At 43.4% G+C, this 16,859-nt stretch overlaps 1 protein-coding gene across 8 annotated transcripts in view; it reads left to right on the forward strand.

The window, feature by feature from the left end:
* The window catches only part of LOC107220172 (nephrin), a 155,457-nt gene that overhangs the window by 114,939 nt on the left and 23,659 nt on the right, over positions 1–16,859 (forward strand). For all 8 annotated transcript variants that reach the window (XR_006905206.1, XM_046744857.1, XM_046744853.1 and 5 more), the window contains exons 3-7: positions 2,648–2,853; positions 10,549–10,659; positions 15,758–15,848; positions 16,034–16,146; positions 16,436–16,614. Coding sequence is in view for 7 of the 8 variants with exons in the window: in XM_046744857.1 (XP_046600813.1) it covers positions 2,648–2,853; positions 10,549–10,659; positions 15,758–15,848; positions 16,034–16,146; positions 16,436–16,614 (700 nt within the window). In the remaining variant the exon portion in view is untranslated. The remainder of the gene's footprint in view (positions 1–2,647; positions 2,854–10,548; positions 10,660–15,757; positions 15,849–16,033; positions 16,147–16,435; positions 16,615–16,859) is intronic.

A 16,859-nucleotide genomic window follows, 5' to 3' on the forward strand; every position in this document is an offset into this window, starting at 1 on the left:
CGTATATCCCCGCGATTAAGTCAGTTGGAAATAGTTTTGAACAGCAGAAGGTCTTCCGATTGTAGAGGGAAGAGCTCCTTTCAAGATTGAGCGTCTAAATTGATCTCGAACACAATTCCGGGTTTCCCGAATCCCTCTCTCTAATTTCCATCTCGCACACTCTCGTAACTTATTTTTGTTTTTTTTTGTTACTATTTGTTCTTCACGTGGCATGATGCGTTCTCCGATTTTAATACAGGTAGAAGAAAAATATTCCCAACGATATCGCCGATCGTTTCGCTGATAAATGCTGACATAGTACCTTTTTTATCCAACGGGTTAATTGTTTATAAATATTGAGGGTACTGAAAAAAAAAATAATGGAAACAAAATGGGCCCATTACGGGTTTTGAAATGTTTGAATAGAAAATACAGTTTCTGAGAATGTTAAAAAAAGGTCCTTCTCAAATTCACTTTAAATATTTACAGATAATTGAGTAGTTGAATGAAAAATGTGAAAAAATTCAGGGCGCTGTTTCACAGTCGGGACAATTGCAGAATGTTTTTTTTTAAAGAAAATCAGAAACGATTAGGGTCGGACGTTGGTCGGGTTCGCATGGATTTCCCCATATTCACCCCGTAAATGGAGCGTTATCGCGTCCAGCCGGGTGTCCAGGACCCGGAGTCTCGGTATTTTGACCGTTTTCGGGAATCCCCGGTTCCCTCGGGTCACCGCCGAGTCCGACCCGAATTTCGTTACCGGTTTAAGCTCACCCTCTCGTAGCCTACGCTGCCTAAGCCGCCCCTGACTTGGCCCCATACGTTGCAGTTTCCACATGGCTACATATACGGCGTGCAGTCCGTCGCCTCGGAAAGCTCAAACAACCGTTAGACACGGTCGGACAGCGGAGAGCGGGCCTTATATCAGTCCCTGACAGGAGAGGCGGAGGCAGCTTTGATATAGATGAGCTCGAAATTCTATGACAAATAATACAGGATGAAATATTCGGACGATCAATTGCCTCGGTAATGAGAAGTCGGTATTGAGGATGTACCGGCTTTACATTCTCGAATCGAAAGTTAGTCTCGTCGACGATATCGAGTACCTTGTGATAAGGTGAAAATCGAAAAAAAAAATCAACCACAGTAAAAACAATTTGTTGAGAATGTATAGCCAATAGCGTTAAAAAAATTGTTCGAACCTGTAATTCAAGCACCTCAACAACAACGAACTTTCGAAATTATAATATCCCGCATAAACGCGGCGCGAAAACTTTTCTCATGTAATTTGTTTCTTTTGAAATAATTTCGTTTTGATTGAAACTTCCGAAATATTAATTTCTCGATGTTTGTTCAAAACATACAGGAACACCGTTCACCCTCCGTCAATATTTACTCATTTATATCGGTATGCATACACGGGTATTTATCAGTCACTTCGCAAGGGATGGAGAGCAAAAATGTTTTTTTTCGGGGGTTGGTTTGCCTACGCACGGTGTCTCTCGAGTCCCGTCTATCTGTATGTATCATTTTTTACGATCTCCATCGACACCGCCATGGAGGGAAAAAGGATGAGAGAGAGAGAGAGAGAGAGAGAGAGAGAGAGAGAATTTTTTTCACCGATATCCTGTATTATACGGTTATACTATGTAGTGGGTGTACCCATTACCGAACAGAACGGTATCCCGGCAGGGATGCGAAACAGTTTCATAAAACATGCATCGGTTTCGTATTACCTACATCAGCTCCCCTTTCATATATGCATAGTACGGCATGTGTCGTTATATCCGTAACCTCGATTCGACTCAGAGAATGTAAACTAAAAACAAATTCCAATTCCATTCTCCTCGTCATGTTTCTTGAAAACCCGTAAGAATTACAAAAAAACACAAAACAAAAAACCATAATAAAATCCCCACAGAATTTTTTGAAACCCCCATAGAAGTGAAAAAAAAAAACAACAGAATAATTTCAAAAAAATTCCAACACGATAACCTGACGAATTGTTGAAAATCTCGCGAAATTTTCGGAACGTACGTTTTTCTCCGCCGAGTTTTGTATTTTTTTTTTTTCTCAATCACAAATCATGTAAGCAAATAATTTTACGCTACGACAGCTCCGCGTTGTAGGCGACGTATATTTTAACTTGGTTAACAATTACTCTCGTCTTCTTTTTTTTTCTCTTTTTATCTTCCTTCCTTCTGTCACTCGGTCGTTTTTGTTTTCCTTTACCTTTTCGTTTTCTTCAACATCGCGATGCGACCAGCGGACGGCCTCACGTCACGCCAAACTACCACCGACTCATCAATCTCTAGTTTTCTCGCGTTGGCGAGCTGAAACGCCTTTTTTCCATCCCTCAGTTTTCCCCGGGTTCCTCGCTCATTCCCTTTTTCCTTCTCTCGCTTTCTCTCTCGGTCTTCTACCTTTCAAGGCTGATCATTCATCCGACGACTACTCCAATCAACAATCCCACCCCTTCCTCGCCGCACTCTGTACAACCAAACCCCGTCAGATTATCCTTTTCATAAATTTGATCCGACATCGGATTTGGTTCGAATTTTTTTTATTTTTTTTTTTTTTTATCGTTTAACAACTGTACGGTGGTTGGATTTTTAATTCCTCTTCTGAAATTACCCTCATCTTTTTTTTTTTTTTCATTGTGTTACAGATTCGACGTTAGGGGCAGATCGTTGGAACACGCGGAGCACAAGTCCGAGTTGTTCGGTAGTCGGGCGTATTTCAGAACCGCCGTCCAACAGCCGGCCGTGCTTGTTATCGACCAGATAAAACGACACGACGCAGCATCGTACAGATGCAGAGTCGACTTCCGCAAGGCGCAGACGAGGAGCTTCCGGTACAACCTGACAGTTATCGGTGAGTGAATCGCTATGCTTAAGGTATTATTCGACGTATATCCCGAACAAACACTGAATCTCGACGAGATTATTGAACGCTTCGCGATGAGACGAAGATCTGAAAAAAAAAGATGATTTGTTTTTAATAATAACAATGCATAAAAGTTGTTGATAAATTTTTTAACCAAAAATTTGCGTGACGAATCTGTAGTGACAATTTCTTAATTTCTTATCAAATGAATTCACTGATTTTTCTGAATGCCTGTGAATTTTTTGGAATTTTCGGGGATTTTAAAAATTTCAAATATTTGTGTAAACAATTGACCGACGACTTTATTGGCATTGTTATTATTAAAAACGAATTATCTTATACAAACTTGGTTACGATTAATTTTTTTCAGATTTTTATCTCATCGCGGAGCGTTCAATATTCTCACCGGGACTCACTTCTGGTTGGGAATATCCGTCCAATGATACCTCAATCAAATCTAGATCAATTCTAATTATTCTTTCGGTTTTCAACCGGTAAGCGGTCTCATCCCTCTCTCTCCGCCTCTCGCCCCGATCTCTCTTTCTCTTTTTCCCTTCCGTCACCTTCAGACCAGGCGGTGTTTTCATCAGACGAGAGATCGGGTCCTAGAACCTTCTAGATTACATCCAGGATGCTGCTCCTGGTCGTCTTACTGATGCTGCTGCTCCTGCACTGTGTAGACCCAACTCATTTCCTTCCACCCCTCGTTTCAACCCTCAGCCCTAAACCCTTTACCCCTTTACCTTCTGGCTGATCATTTCCTTTTCTTTCCTGCACTTTGTCACGTCGCTTCATTCGTCTCTGCGTGTTATACGTCTTATCGTCTTTCTCCGTTTATCGTTACCACTTTTTCCTTGTTTCTCTCATTCGGTATTTTTTTTCTTCTTCTGTTTTTCTGTTTTTCACATTCACTGTTCGGTTTACACGCAATAACCGTTACGCAGTATAGACAAAGAATTAAAGAAACCAGTGTTTTCCATACTTTGAATTGGAAAGTAAAAAGTGTTCTTTCATATGAAACTTCAAATGAAGCCTTCTCAGACTGCGATTTAATTATAAAACTATCGAGTAAATGAAATTTTCAATTTCTAAAACAAAAATCTTTATCGTATTAACACCCGCGTACCTAGTTTTACTGTAACAATTTTTTTATTTATTTTTTTCTAACGAGCCTTTAGAAGATAGGAAAAAAAGAGGGTACAAAAACGTACCGAGACTTATGAAACTTTTCACCGAGAAGAAGCAGCCAGCGGCAGTAGCAGCAGCAGCAGCAGCTTTTCGTTAAATTCGTTATTATAACAGCTGCCGGAGTTTCGGAGTTTTCAAAAAATTAATAAAAATTCTCCTTCCCTTCATTCATTTGCTTTTTGCTGTTGCTCTTACTCCTGCTTCAAGAAGGATAAGAGGATCGGGAAATCGGGGATGGGGAGGACAAGTTTGTTACTGCTATTAATTTAAAGTGGATGTGAAATTTTTGTAGTTTTATACACCTCTTTCTACTCTTTTCACCCCTGTGTCTTATTTTCTTCGGCAAAACTTCTCGTTCTTATATCTGTAAAGAGGAACTTGAAAACTCGTGACTAATGAGTATGACGCTGCAGTCTGGATTGTGGGATAAACCTCGAACGAAAAATACATTATGTAAAGCAACAGAAACCATTCAATTATAACAAATTATCAAATTATTGCCCTAATAAAAAACACTTATTACATTATTCGTTTATATTCTGTATCGCGAACAATTTTCGATGAGTAAAGAAAAAAAAAAATCGCGAAGAGAAGATTTTAGAAATATGAGCAGATATAAAAAAGAGTTTGAGAAGACGAGGTGAACGGAAAAGGGGGAGTTCTAACGAAACAAGGTAAAAAAGAGGTCGGAGTTCTCCTAAACGAGTCGAAAAGAGGCGGTAATTCAACATCCGCGTTTTCGTGCCAGTTGAAAATCGTTGGTCCACGTCGATCCGAACCAGCGGCAATATAGAGGATCAAGTGTCTCCCTCTTGAATGGAACAAACGTATAACCTAACGGGAAATTCTGACGTTCGGATCGTCGTCGAGAAGGGTGGGCCGGAGGGCCAAGGGTCGAACTCCGAACAGTCGTAGTACAGCAGCATATAGCGGATCCGGTGAAAGGGTTTTCGGCCACGGGAAAAGCGTCGAATTTATGTGGGGCAATAAATTCATACGATTCTCTATACGTCGCTCTCGTTTTTCCCATACCTCTGGATCCGCTCCGGCATTTTTTTTTTTTTTCTTTTTTTCACAACTACACACTCTCTTCGAACTTTTCCTTTATATACACCCACGGTTCACCCCCTCAGTTTCTAGACCGGGATTCTTTCGCGTGGCTTAACTATTACCGCAACGCTAAGCCACCCCTCTCGACCCCCTCCACATTTCTCCCTTATCCATCTCGCCCCTGGGCTGACCGAGGGACATAACATATCGGGTTCACAGTCGCTTGAACCCTCGTGTCTGACGAGCTGCTGCCCCTTTCCAGCCAGAGACAAAAGACCATGACCACGTCCTCCACCCCCAACCCCCATGGTTTGCTAGCCAATCCAAACCCGCGGACTTCTCGTCACTTTTTTTCCCCCCCTCTACTTTGGAACTCCTGCAGCGAAGCGAAAAGCCGCAGATTCTTTCTTTTTCGGCCTCTTCTTTCTTTCCGTCTATCGAGTTTTAGTCAGCCTATGACTTGGACCCCAAAATCTCATCACCCTCAATGGGAGGAAAAGTTTTCCGAACAGTAGCTATAGACGGTGTTAGTTTTTTTCCCAATCACGTGGATCGTGGTTCAGGAAACATCGAGAGGACTCGTGACAGTGCGATGCCCTAATTTCCGGCCGGTGGAATCCTCTTTCTTGGCTCAGGGTGCGAGGGGATTAATTCGCGGCTAAGAGGACAGACGAGAAAGTCACCCTGGTACTCGTCGGAGTTACGAGTTAATTCGAAACCGGCGAACGGTTTGCAATTTCAACTTGGATCGAGAGATCATTCCTAGGCGGACAATATAGCGGTAGGCTCTCGAGTTCAGACCCAAAAGTTCTCATCCGGGTTCGCAGTCATTGGCTCGATTCGTTCTCTCGCTTTGCTCGATTTCTTGCTCGGGTGATTTCACCGAATTCCAAGAGCACTTTAACCCCGAATAGATTTAAAAATCCCCCTGATTCAATTCTCCAAACTCTTTTTCCCCCCCAGAGAATTCGATCCTTGTCTTGTTTACACTGAATCGTCAAAGAAGTAGAAAGAGGCCGTGAAAAAGGGGTTCCTTATTCCATTATCACCACTCAGTGGTCCCCTTGATTTCCCGTATATTGGCAAACTCACTTTGCGTACTCCGTATATCGTTTTCAACCAGTAATCGCCGATTCTCTGTCTCAAATTCAAAACACCGGGTTTTTCCTTTCCGACTTGTCGTCTTCACGTTTTTTCATCTCACACAATCATCGACGAGTGATCCTGTAGATAACTTTATCTCCTCGATGCAGAAATCCACTCAGCTAATTTCCAACGGAACCCAACCCCATCCGCAGACCCCAGAGGATGAACCTTCTCACCATGCCTCGTGTTCCCTTCTCTCAGCCAATACATTTCCAATTTTTCTAATACTTCCGATGTAAGGCTTCCTTCTTGCAGCCGCTTTTATCCTTCATATGTATTATACATTGCTACCGTTTTCTACTTCCCTCCGAAGAGGAACTCCTCCGCCGTTCTCTATGGTAAAAATAGAGGGAGCGGTGTGATGGAAGAGGGCGGAGGGAGGCAAGGCGGCTCGTCTAACCTGACCCAACCTCGCATTTCACTCGACTACTCTACCCAGGTTTAGCCGAGCCAACTCGACTTCACTCTGCTTCTCCAACGTGCTAAAACCAACCCTGCTGAACCCGGCTCAGCTCAGCCCCCAATTCCCGAGGCAGATTTTAATATTTTCACCCGTATCTCAACGGGGGTAAGTGAAGTTGGCCCGTAACGTCGACGCCTCTGGCCCTGGCTGCACAACGGTTCACTTAAAATCACTTTATTGAGACCGAAGCCACCCTCTTTCACTCCTTGCGCAGGCATCACCGTCTGGTACTATGGTCCACTAACCCTCACTGCTGATGACGATTCGTGTGTGGGTAAGACTTGGAACTTGGTGAAACTCGCGAACGGAGGCCAGCAGGATGGAGAGAATGTTCCGGTTCTTAATGAAACTGAAACAACTGTGAACTCGACAGTCCGGAAAGTCGCTCTCCGTTTGAAATTCCTCAGTTTTACCTCACTACACGTGACCAGAGCACTCGTTTCTCAGCACAACTTGACGGACATACTTTTTAACGGTGTCGCTCATCTTTGTAGTTAAATGGTTACTCGCGATATCTGCATGTCAAATAATACCTTATTCCCGGAACAGAGTGAGTCTTACCGTTACACTGGAACACTGTTGGAAATCGAACGAAAAAATCGCGAAAGACGTCGAAGCTGGAATGACGAGGCGGTATCTTTTGACGCGAAGAAAAAATAACGCTGTGTTGAAATATTATCATACTAGACATAATGTGCACATGGACCCTGCTAGACGTGTGCAGGAGTACATGGGTGTATATTACTGGAGAAGTCGAGACTCGAGCATTCCTTTTGTGCGAATGTTCGCAGTTTCAGACGTGCAGTGCTGCTGGTGGTGCCGGTACCTCTAAATCCACCTCCACCTCCATCTCTGCCTCGGCTGCTTCTGCTGATGCAATTCTCTCAGCTCGTGCTTATAATTAAAACGTTCTTCTTTGACTCGCAGACTAAGGAGAACCCGCCCCAACCCTTCGGACTCGCGTATGCAGGTACACAAAAACAGACACGCGAATATACGTGGATTACTTGAACAGCTTGGCGGTAAAGTTTTATCGTCTTTACTCTCCCGTTTCTGTCTTTTCACTCCAAGTAATACATACGGAAATGTAATATGCATGCTCAACCCTCGTCTGGGACAATGAGTATAATAGGTATGCACACACGTGAATTACAGATTATACTTACACATACTGTACGTCAGTTGAGGATTGATTAAGAACGAGAAAAAGAAACTTTGTTTTGATAGAATCTTGCGAAAATGAGAATAGTTGAGAAGATGTTGGAATATTCTATTATATTAGGGTGAAAATATCTCGCTGGCTAACTGCGATTTACCAAAGTCACAAACGCATTGACCAAGTGTCTTCCTTTTCTCTCTCCCGCTCTCTTCGTTCACGAGTTTGTATCTCAAGAGCAAAACTCGAAACGTGAGCCTAGGTCTTCGGTTAGAAAATACATAAAGTATTCCAACTCGACAGGGTTAGTCCTGCACGTTTTAACGGTCTTCCTGGGCCGTTTACGAACCTCATTTTGTGTCGCTGTTTCGCTTCGTTTGATCGTATAATTCAACTTCTCGCCCCCCCTCCCCCAGATTTTAACGATTTACGAACGCCCGGATTTTTGTTACTGTTGTTGTTCTTCTTCTTTTTATTACCAAGCGATAACGAGAAAATTAAAAACGCAGAACGTAAATACGTTATTTTAATACGCCAAAGTTTTGCGAACAAATATTAATCACCTCGAACTCTACGGCTTGGTGAGAAAAATGTTAATCAAAGGGAACAGAGTGGGACGTGTATTATTTTCTCGGATTATGTTGGGTTTCAGAGATTTTTATGCGATAAAAAAAAACTCAAGTATGCACATCGTGAGAAAAAAAAAAGAAAAGAAGAAAGCGGTGTAAAAAAATCGTGAATCTGTAAGTCGGAATTGTCTGACCTTAAATGTAAAAATGTCGTGAACTACCAATGTTTCAACGACTGTGAGATTGAACGTGAGCAGATCAATGAGGCTTCCGCCGTCAGCGGCAGCAGCTCTTCTTCTTTCGCATCGGCATTTTCGACATTGCGTAATTTCTTCCGTCTGTCGTCGTAATCGTCTTACGAGAGCAAAGAGATTCTCAGCAATCACAACCATTTTCGTCGTTAGTCCCGCAGATCCTGATCGAAATCAGGTCAGCTTATCGGCGGTTGCGAGGCAGAGCTTCGCCCCCAATTCCTCCCGCCTCCTTCTTTCTCCGCCGTCACATTCGCGTGAGTCCAATTTAGTTTCGTACTGAAAGCTTCTACCCTCTTTTTCAGCTTCCACAGAGGGGTGAGGAATATCGACTCGTTTCGGTGACGGACCAGCGCAAGGCTAGCGGAGCGAAAGGGTTGAGGGTAGTTTCCCCGAATGGCGTGAGCCGCTGGTGTGTGCATTGGTATCATGTATTCCATTCCATTTTCGAACATTGACTCGTTGTTCCTTCGTTATTCTCTGGTTCTTCCTTTTCGCTTGTTGGTATCGAAAAATGGAAATGAGGAGGGGTTGCAGGTTTGATGATCGATGTTTGAAATTAACTCGATTAATGGGTTACACTTAGTCAGGAGGCCGAAAAAAGCGATTTGTCAAGTATTTTTCACGAAGAGACATTTCTTTTTACACATACCTTTTACATACTAGAATATTTGTAGATTACGAAAATGGGGGAAAAAAAAATGGATTTTCGAAAAATCCCGACTAGTTACAACCACTTAAAATGCGGCTCATCCTATGTATCATGGTGTGTATACGCCACAGCCAATTGCACAGCTGTGTACTATTGGCCTACTTCAGACATAGGCCTGTATAGGTCTATACACATATGTATACCCGGAAATAATCGACGCGCGGTCTTGTACCAAGGCCCATTGATTACCGCAGGGTAATTGCCACGCTGTACTGCAGGCTCCAATCCCCGAAACCGCCCTTGCCACCCAGTATTTCACCCCCAAGTCCAATATACATATGTATCTACATACATGGTACATAATACACGAAACTGTGTACCTACCAAAGTCAACCATTTCTACCACCCGATAACCAATACTCCCGTAGAATCCCCACTTCCATTCCATTTCATCGAGTCACCGTAATGACCTCAAATTTTGCAAGACTTTACGTTTATCTTCTTTAATTTCTCCCATTTAATTTTGACAAATCATCAAAACGTATTTAATATTTATCAACACGAGTCGAAGAAAAATGTCAACCTCATAGGTATTTTACTCGTCGATATTTACCCTAAACTAATATATATTGGATTCTGATGTCAAAAAGTATACAAAATTTGTAGAATTTGGAAAAAATTAAGGAGCGAAACAAGGAGTGAGGATGGACTGAATTCAGCACGGTGATCGAGAAAAGGAAAGATGGGAGTGAAAGGAGGAGGATAAGCGCCTCGACCATTATTCGCAGAGTTCAACTCTGACCCCAGCTTTGTTCTTGGGTATTCTTGACCTCCGTCACCCCATTTACAGGACAACAGGCGGTACAAGCTGCACGCCCACATGCAATATTATATATACATCCATAGCATACATACTCTATATATATATATATATATATGTATACATAAATACATATATACAGGATACGGGAAACGTTGAACAGCAGTGAACACCAGGAAGACGGGGACAAAGACTCGGTGCCCGAAACGAACGGCTCTCCACCGAGAGGACAATGCTTCAGTATTTCTTGTCCTCGTCACGTCACCTCTGTTCACCATCCCCCCCTTCCTCTTAGATACTGCAGCCCTTTAAGAAAGACGCCGCGAAGATGCAGACAAGCGCGAATCCCTTTGACTCTAACCACTTTCTCTGGCAATCTGTGTTTCAGTGCCCCCCGAGCTACCGGCCATTTTGGACAGATGGGGTCGTGTCTTGAACGACAGCGTTGGCCCCTACCAAGAGGGTGACGAATTGCTGCTCAACTGTCGGGTGATTGGCGGTAAGTTATCATCATCCCCTTAACGTAAAGCGACGCACTCTCCGATTTCCACGTTGCCACCTCTTTACGTACTTAGTCGAAGACGATTTTAGTTTGTCACCAGGGTATTCCTCGACGTTTACTTTGTGAAACGAAGAAACTAATTATATTCCCCAACCACTGGTCAAAAGAAATGACCGGAAATACTTCACCTCAATTTGTGTGCACAATGATTCGTGACAAGTTAATCAGTGGTTCTTACACTACGTTCTTCGCATTGTTCTTTTGTATCGTGCACTGGGTTCAAGTAGTTGTGCGTGACGACGGGGGGAATGAAAATTCTGTATCGGTGACACATTCTTTGTGTACACAGGTTCACTCCGTGGGTGTCCGTTGAGGGTTTTCCTCCTTTCGTGCCATTGCGGGGTCGTTATTGTAACATGACAAGTCCATTTAGCCCTGTGGGCGCAGCACCCAAACACTCCACCTCATCTGCCCACTTTTCTCTTACCGAAACATTTCACACCTTCGTCTCTTTAACCGGATATACGCCGGCCACCTTTAAACACGGAAATGAAAGTGACATCTGAAAGAAAAGGCTTTCGGTAACAAGGACGAACCATTCATTAACGTCCGCGTTGAGCTCTCTACTTGACCATGCAAACCCAGTGGCACTTTAACGGGGAAATGTTGAGCTTAGGTGAAAACGAAGTGAAAATTCGTATCGCAATTTGAAGAGCGGAATTTATTCGTTTCGAATGACGATGGGAGGACTGGCGAAGCTTCGAACACGCGTCAAACAATTGCGGGTGGTTATAATTACAATTTCGTACGAGTTTGCAGTAATTGAATCAGGATGTGCATTGTACTACGAAATTAGAATACTCGCTAACTTCTCGCAAGCTGCAGATTCAATCTTGCTGGGTGTAAGATTATGAGGAGTACGAGGTATGCACGTTGATCTCTGAGTATCACTGTTGGAGTCTTAAGCTAGAGAGAGCTGAAGAGCGAGGAACTTTTAAATACGAGTTTTGATGTACGTACCAGTTAGATTTTCGAGTAAGCGAAACTGCCGAGAGACCAACAAAGATGTAGCGAAATGTGTCTCAACTTCCTTCCTGGCTTCCTTCGAATCCCATCGTCATAGTTTCTGTCAAACGTGTTCGCATTATACAGAGAGTTCGGGAGTTGATGATGTTGGTCGTAGCTGTAGGAGGTTTGAGGTTTGAATATACTAGAAGGAGATTGAGAGAGAGATAGTAAGAGCGAGAGTGAGAACGGGAAATCCTTTGATCAATATCTCCAATTAATGGAACAGAAGCTTTCGACATAACGACTAGGTGTCAAAACCACCTTTTGCAACACTTGCACACCAACGTTTCTCAGCATCGTCAATTAAACACAATCTAAAGAAGCGGAAGAAGAGGATGCAGCGCACAGAAAGAAGAGACAAAGGAATATCATAAACACGATCGACAAGCTTCGTTATCGTTACGCCCGTCATGCCGAAGTGTGTAACAGACGGAAATCAACCTTGATCATAACGAAACGACCCCTTTGTTATTGAGCGGTCCGGTTTATCTCTGTGTGCTTGTGCGGTGTAGTGGGTACTTAATTTGATTAACGCAATGTTTCGATAAGCGTGAAACTCTTGGAAATGAACAGCATCATGTATTTGCGTCATGAATTGGGTTGGAGTGAACCCCGTCTCAATTAACTCGGTCTAATTTCAAGTCAGAAACAACAGAACTTGAGGTCACCCTTCAACCACAATCGTTTCTTACCCGGTAACAACCACACGACGACCTTCCTTCCTTCCTTCCTTCCGTTCCTCATTTACGTTCAATTTTACGGAAAAAATTCCCGAAAGCTGTAAGACAATCAGTTTAAAGAAAATTTTTAATTTTCGGTAAACGACACAGAGTGGAAGATCGTTCACTCTTTCACTCTCTTTCTCTTTCTCTCTATCTCTTGCCGTAACCAATCGTCAAATAAAATGAGACACAGGAGAATAAAAATCTCGGGAAACTCTACGGCTGGTAAATCCACTGTGTAAATATACCTTTAGCTCGGTGCACCACACTGCATAAGTCAAATATAAGCAAGCAAATATCGACGTGAATACCCACCTTCTGCTCATTCGAGAAGTGCTTTACCAAGACGGTTTATACACTCGGTGCTTGAGCTGTGCGAACTTCAGCCGAACTACCTTATAAACAAAACCTAAACATAGGCTCAACGGTACAATACAATGGCCATAGAGTTGGACAAGTGGAGAACACCAGAGGCTATAATGAAGTTTACTCAGACGATCGAACGGATAATGTCACTGGTTATTAGACCAGGGAAAAAGCTTACTCTGCGCTTTTTTTTCTGTCGATCCGTTGCCTCTTTCCTCTAGTTTTCTTTTTGTTTTACCGTTCAAAGCTAAGTGAAAAGTTTTACGTTCGCTTAGGCAATTCTGGTGGAGTAAAGTTACTCTCTCTCTCTCTCTCTCTTCCTCTCCCGCTCTCTCCACCATTTCTTCTCTTTCCATTCGGTATCGGCACTGCCATGCACTTACTTCACCAGCTGGGTATAAATTCCTGTACTCTGTTTAGAAATCAAGGTTCCATAGGTACTCGATCCCCTTTTCACCTCACAACCGTTTTTCTATGTTTCTTCAACCATTTTCCTTCTCGTCGCAAAACCATTTTCACGTTCATCTTTTAACCATGGTCGGTCTTCTTCATCTTTCTGGCGTCGACGATACCGTTCTTCATTTCTCAGAAGTTAAATATCGGGCTTTTTACCGTTCCCTCGCACACCCGCCGCTCCGTCAGTTGTTCGCCTTTCAATTCACCTCACGGAATATATCCGGACCGTTCACCCAGCTTCTCCAAAGGTCTCCGAAGGTCTTCGAAGGTCTTGCTCAAACCGCTGATCGGCCTTGTCTCCACCTATCTCGTTCGACATAAATTTCTATCCCTTACCACTTTGCGATTCTTCCATTCACCTCAGCCCATTCCTGACCCCTAACTTCGATATCACCAATTCACGACGGTAGCCCGATCGAGAAACCGGTGGTGTCACTGGGTATTAGATGAACATCGATCTTTGACAAGAGTTTTCCTAGTCGTAAAAAAAGGAGTAAGAGAAAATTTAATGTCGCGAGAGTATTTTCTCGTCTCTGCGGCAAGGAGCTGAGTAGAAAAAAAAAAAAAAAAAATACACGTGAACGTGCGCCGTGGAGGAAGATTCGTTTTTCCGTCAAGATCGTTAGAACGAGTTTATCCGCTTTGATAAATATTAATCTCGTCGTCTCGTACCGTCGTTGATTACGAGTTTCCAACTTCTTTTCAAGAGAGCGAGCGAGAGGGTCCGAAAGTTGAGAAGCGAGAAGACAGCTCGTCGAAAGGTTGGAAACGAAAGCCTCGAGACATTCGGGATCGGAATTTAAATTGACGAAATCTCAGAGGGCGGCGATTCCTCCCCTACTTGCCGCTTCTCTTCCATTCTCCATCCCCCGTTCGCTCACTAAGCATTGCATAAGCGGACCACCGAAGCTACACCAGCCAGCGAGCCGCCGCTAACTGTCCCACTTCAATTCCCAAAGCGGTTGTTGCCTTTGCGGCTGACGGTCACGCGACATCTCGAACCAAAGCTTCTCCGCCACGTCGAAGGCAAACTCGATGGGACTGAAAAGGAAAACGAAGAGCCGGAAGCCCGGTGAATTTTTTCCAGCTTTTCGGGGACAGCCGAATCGAACGAATCGGCGACAGCGGCGAGTTGCGAATTTCACTCTTGCTCAGAAGGGTATTAAAATTTTCAGAGAAATTGAAGGTCTGGTGGAGAAAATTTTTTTCACATAAATCGCGGAAGAAGGACAGAAAGAAGAAGAAATTAAGGCGTCAGGCGGAGGACGATGGCCGTTATTAACCAGTCGTTAAAGCTCTCGAGCATGAGAGGACGGACCAAGAGGAAGACGAAGAAGAGGAGGGAGGCGAAGCCTGCTTAATTCGTAAGCTCGAACGGTCGTTTGCGTTAGTGCTTAGCGACGGGGTCTGGCTTCGGCTTGCCTCTAGCGTTGACTTTAACTACCCCCCGGCGCCGCGGCGCTCCAGCCTCGCGATTCAACCTGCCCAACCATCTCGGGGATTTTAATCCACAGATATCCGTCCGCCGATATCCTCAGGGATTACGGTCACCCGAACCGCTCACGTTTATCTGTATAGAACGAGAGACAGATGGTTAGATACACAGATATCATCCCCCCGAAAAACGAATGTTTAGCCAACCAAACAGCCGAGGCTTGTCGCGAGTCGGTGGAGATTCGAAGATAGGGAAGCGCTTCTCGTACCTTTCCTTTCATTCTTCTTTGGAAGTGCGTCAGGTTTTCAAAGACGCTGCACTTCGCGTGTCCGGGTGAAATGTAACCGGATTCGTCTGAAAATAAATTCTGAGGTATTTTTGGGTTTCCCGTTTTCGGCGTTGGTGCCAAACTTCGGAAATTCAAAATGGATAGTCAGTTCAAGTCCCGGAGAGCGTGGAAGGTCAAGTATTGAGGGGTTGACGATTCCACTTTGGGTAAAATGTCTGGAAGCTCGTACCATCGACTAATTTGAAACTTGTTCTCTTCACGTCTTGCTCATCTCTCATTTAATATCCCTTGATACCCATTCCTGCCTACCCTTATATTCCAGCGTTTTCAGAGACCGGCGTTCGCCTCTTTCTGTTCTTCTTTAACCTCCTCATCCTCCCATTTATTGGACAGCTAGGTACGAAGAAAAGGGGCCAGCCTGCTATCTCGTTTTTCATCCATTAAATCTTTACTGCTCCGTTCGGGTTATTAAAGCCTTTCTCTTTTCCTCGAAGAAGACCAAGGAGGGGTAGATTGCATCCCACTATCCGTGGCCCTAATTTCGCGATAATTTCATCGTGTTTAATTACGCAATTAGGAAAGCTGCGGGTGGTAAGGGATCGAGCCAAGAAAAGGGGAAACAGTATACGCATTTTCCACGTCTATATACATCCGAGTCATCCCATTAAAAGGGAAAAAAATAATTCTTTCAAAGATGAATAGAAGGCGAAAAACGTCTACCAACATTCTTTAAATATGATGAATCGTTTCTGATTCCAGGTAAACCACCGCCGCTTGTCAGATGGCTGATAAACGGAATCGTAAGGGATCAAGAATCGGAAATTCGAGCGGGTGACGTAATCGAGAACAGGTGAAAAAAAATTTTATACGTTCATTTTGTTATTTTCAAATTTTATTCAAAAATTCGGCACATCGAATTTCCATCAATATTTTAATTTCTGATTTGTTGTTTCCGTCTTGCCATTTGTGACCAATCAGTTCAATTTATCCTCTTCTAATTTCCGATTCTCTACATTTTTTTCTCTCCGCTTACAGATTGACGTTGTCATCGATAAGCCGTTCCGATCTCGGCACGAGATTCACCTGCCAGGCACTGAACACAAAACTCGTCGAGCCTAAAACAGCTTCGCTGATCCTCGAGATGAATCGTGAGTGGAATAGATTTTTGCTCACTTAATTTTTTTTCAGTTGCCCCTTTGGTTCCATCCTCTTCCCAGCGGGCAATTTTTTCGTTCTCTCTTTTCTCCTCAAATTTTGCACCATTTTCTTGACGATTTTTACTACCGTTATTGTCGTTGTCAAAATGAATATAAATAGGAAAAAAGAAAATGAGAAAAATTTTTTAAATGTTGCCCGATTCGTTTGTTGCTGTGCTTTTTTTTTTTGCTTTCTTTCTTTCAATTATCCTAATCTTTCCTTTCCTCATCTGTTTCCCAGTGAAACCGTTAACGGTGAAGATAAAAAAACCGGGATCAACAACGACGACTATTAACAACGGAATTGGCGAGGCTCTCAGGGCTGGCAAGCTGTACAAGGTCGCATGCGAGACAACCGGCTCCAGGCCTCCGGCTATCATTACTTGGTACGAGGGACAGAAGCTCCTGATGGGCGACAAGGTAGGAGAAGATTGAATACCCACTTGATTTAATCGCCAAATTAATCCTCGTTATTCCCCCTCCATCGCGTATTAACGATGTTTGTTACACTCGCTTGATCATTGCCAGCGTATTATGTCCAGATAAAATTAACGCATTTCGTAAAAAATCCATTGCAGGCTTTGAATTTGGCCTAACGAGGAAAAACAAATTTCGGAAAACAAAGTAAAGAAATAAATGAACAAATTAAACACTCGTATTAAATT

The sequence above is a fragment of the Neodiprion lecontei genome, chromosome 7, assembly GCF_021901455.1.
Source record: "Neodiprion lecontei isolate iyNeoLeco1 chromosome 7, iyNeoLeco1.1, whole genome shotgun sequence".
NCBI classification, from domain to species: Eukaryota; Metazoa; Arthropoda; class Insecta; order Hymenoptera; family Diprionidae; genus Neodiprion; species Neodiprion lecontei.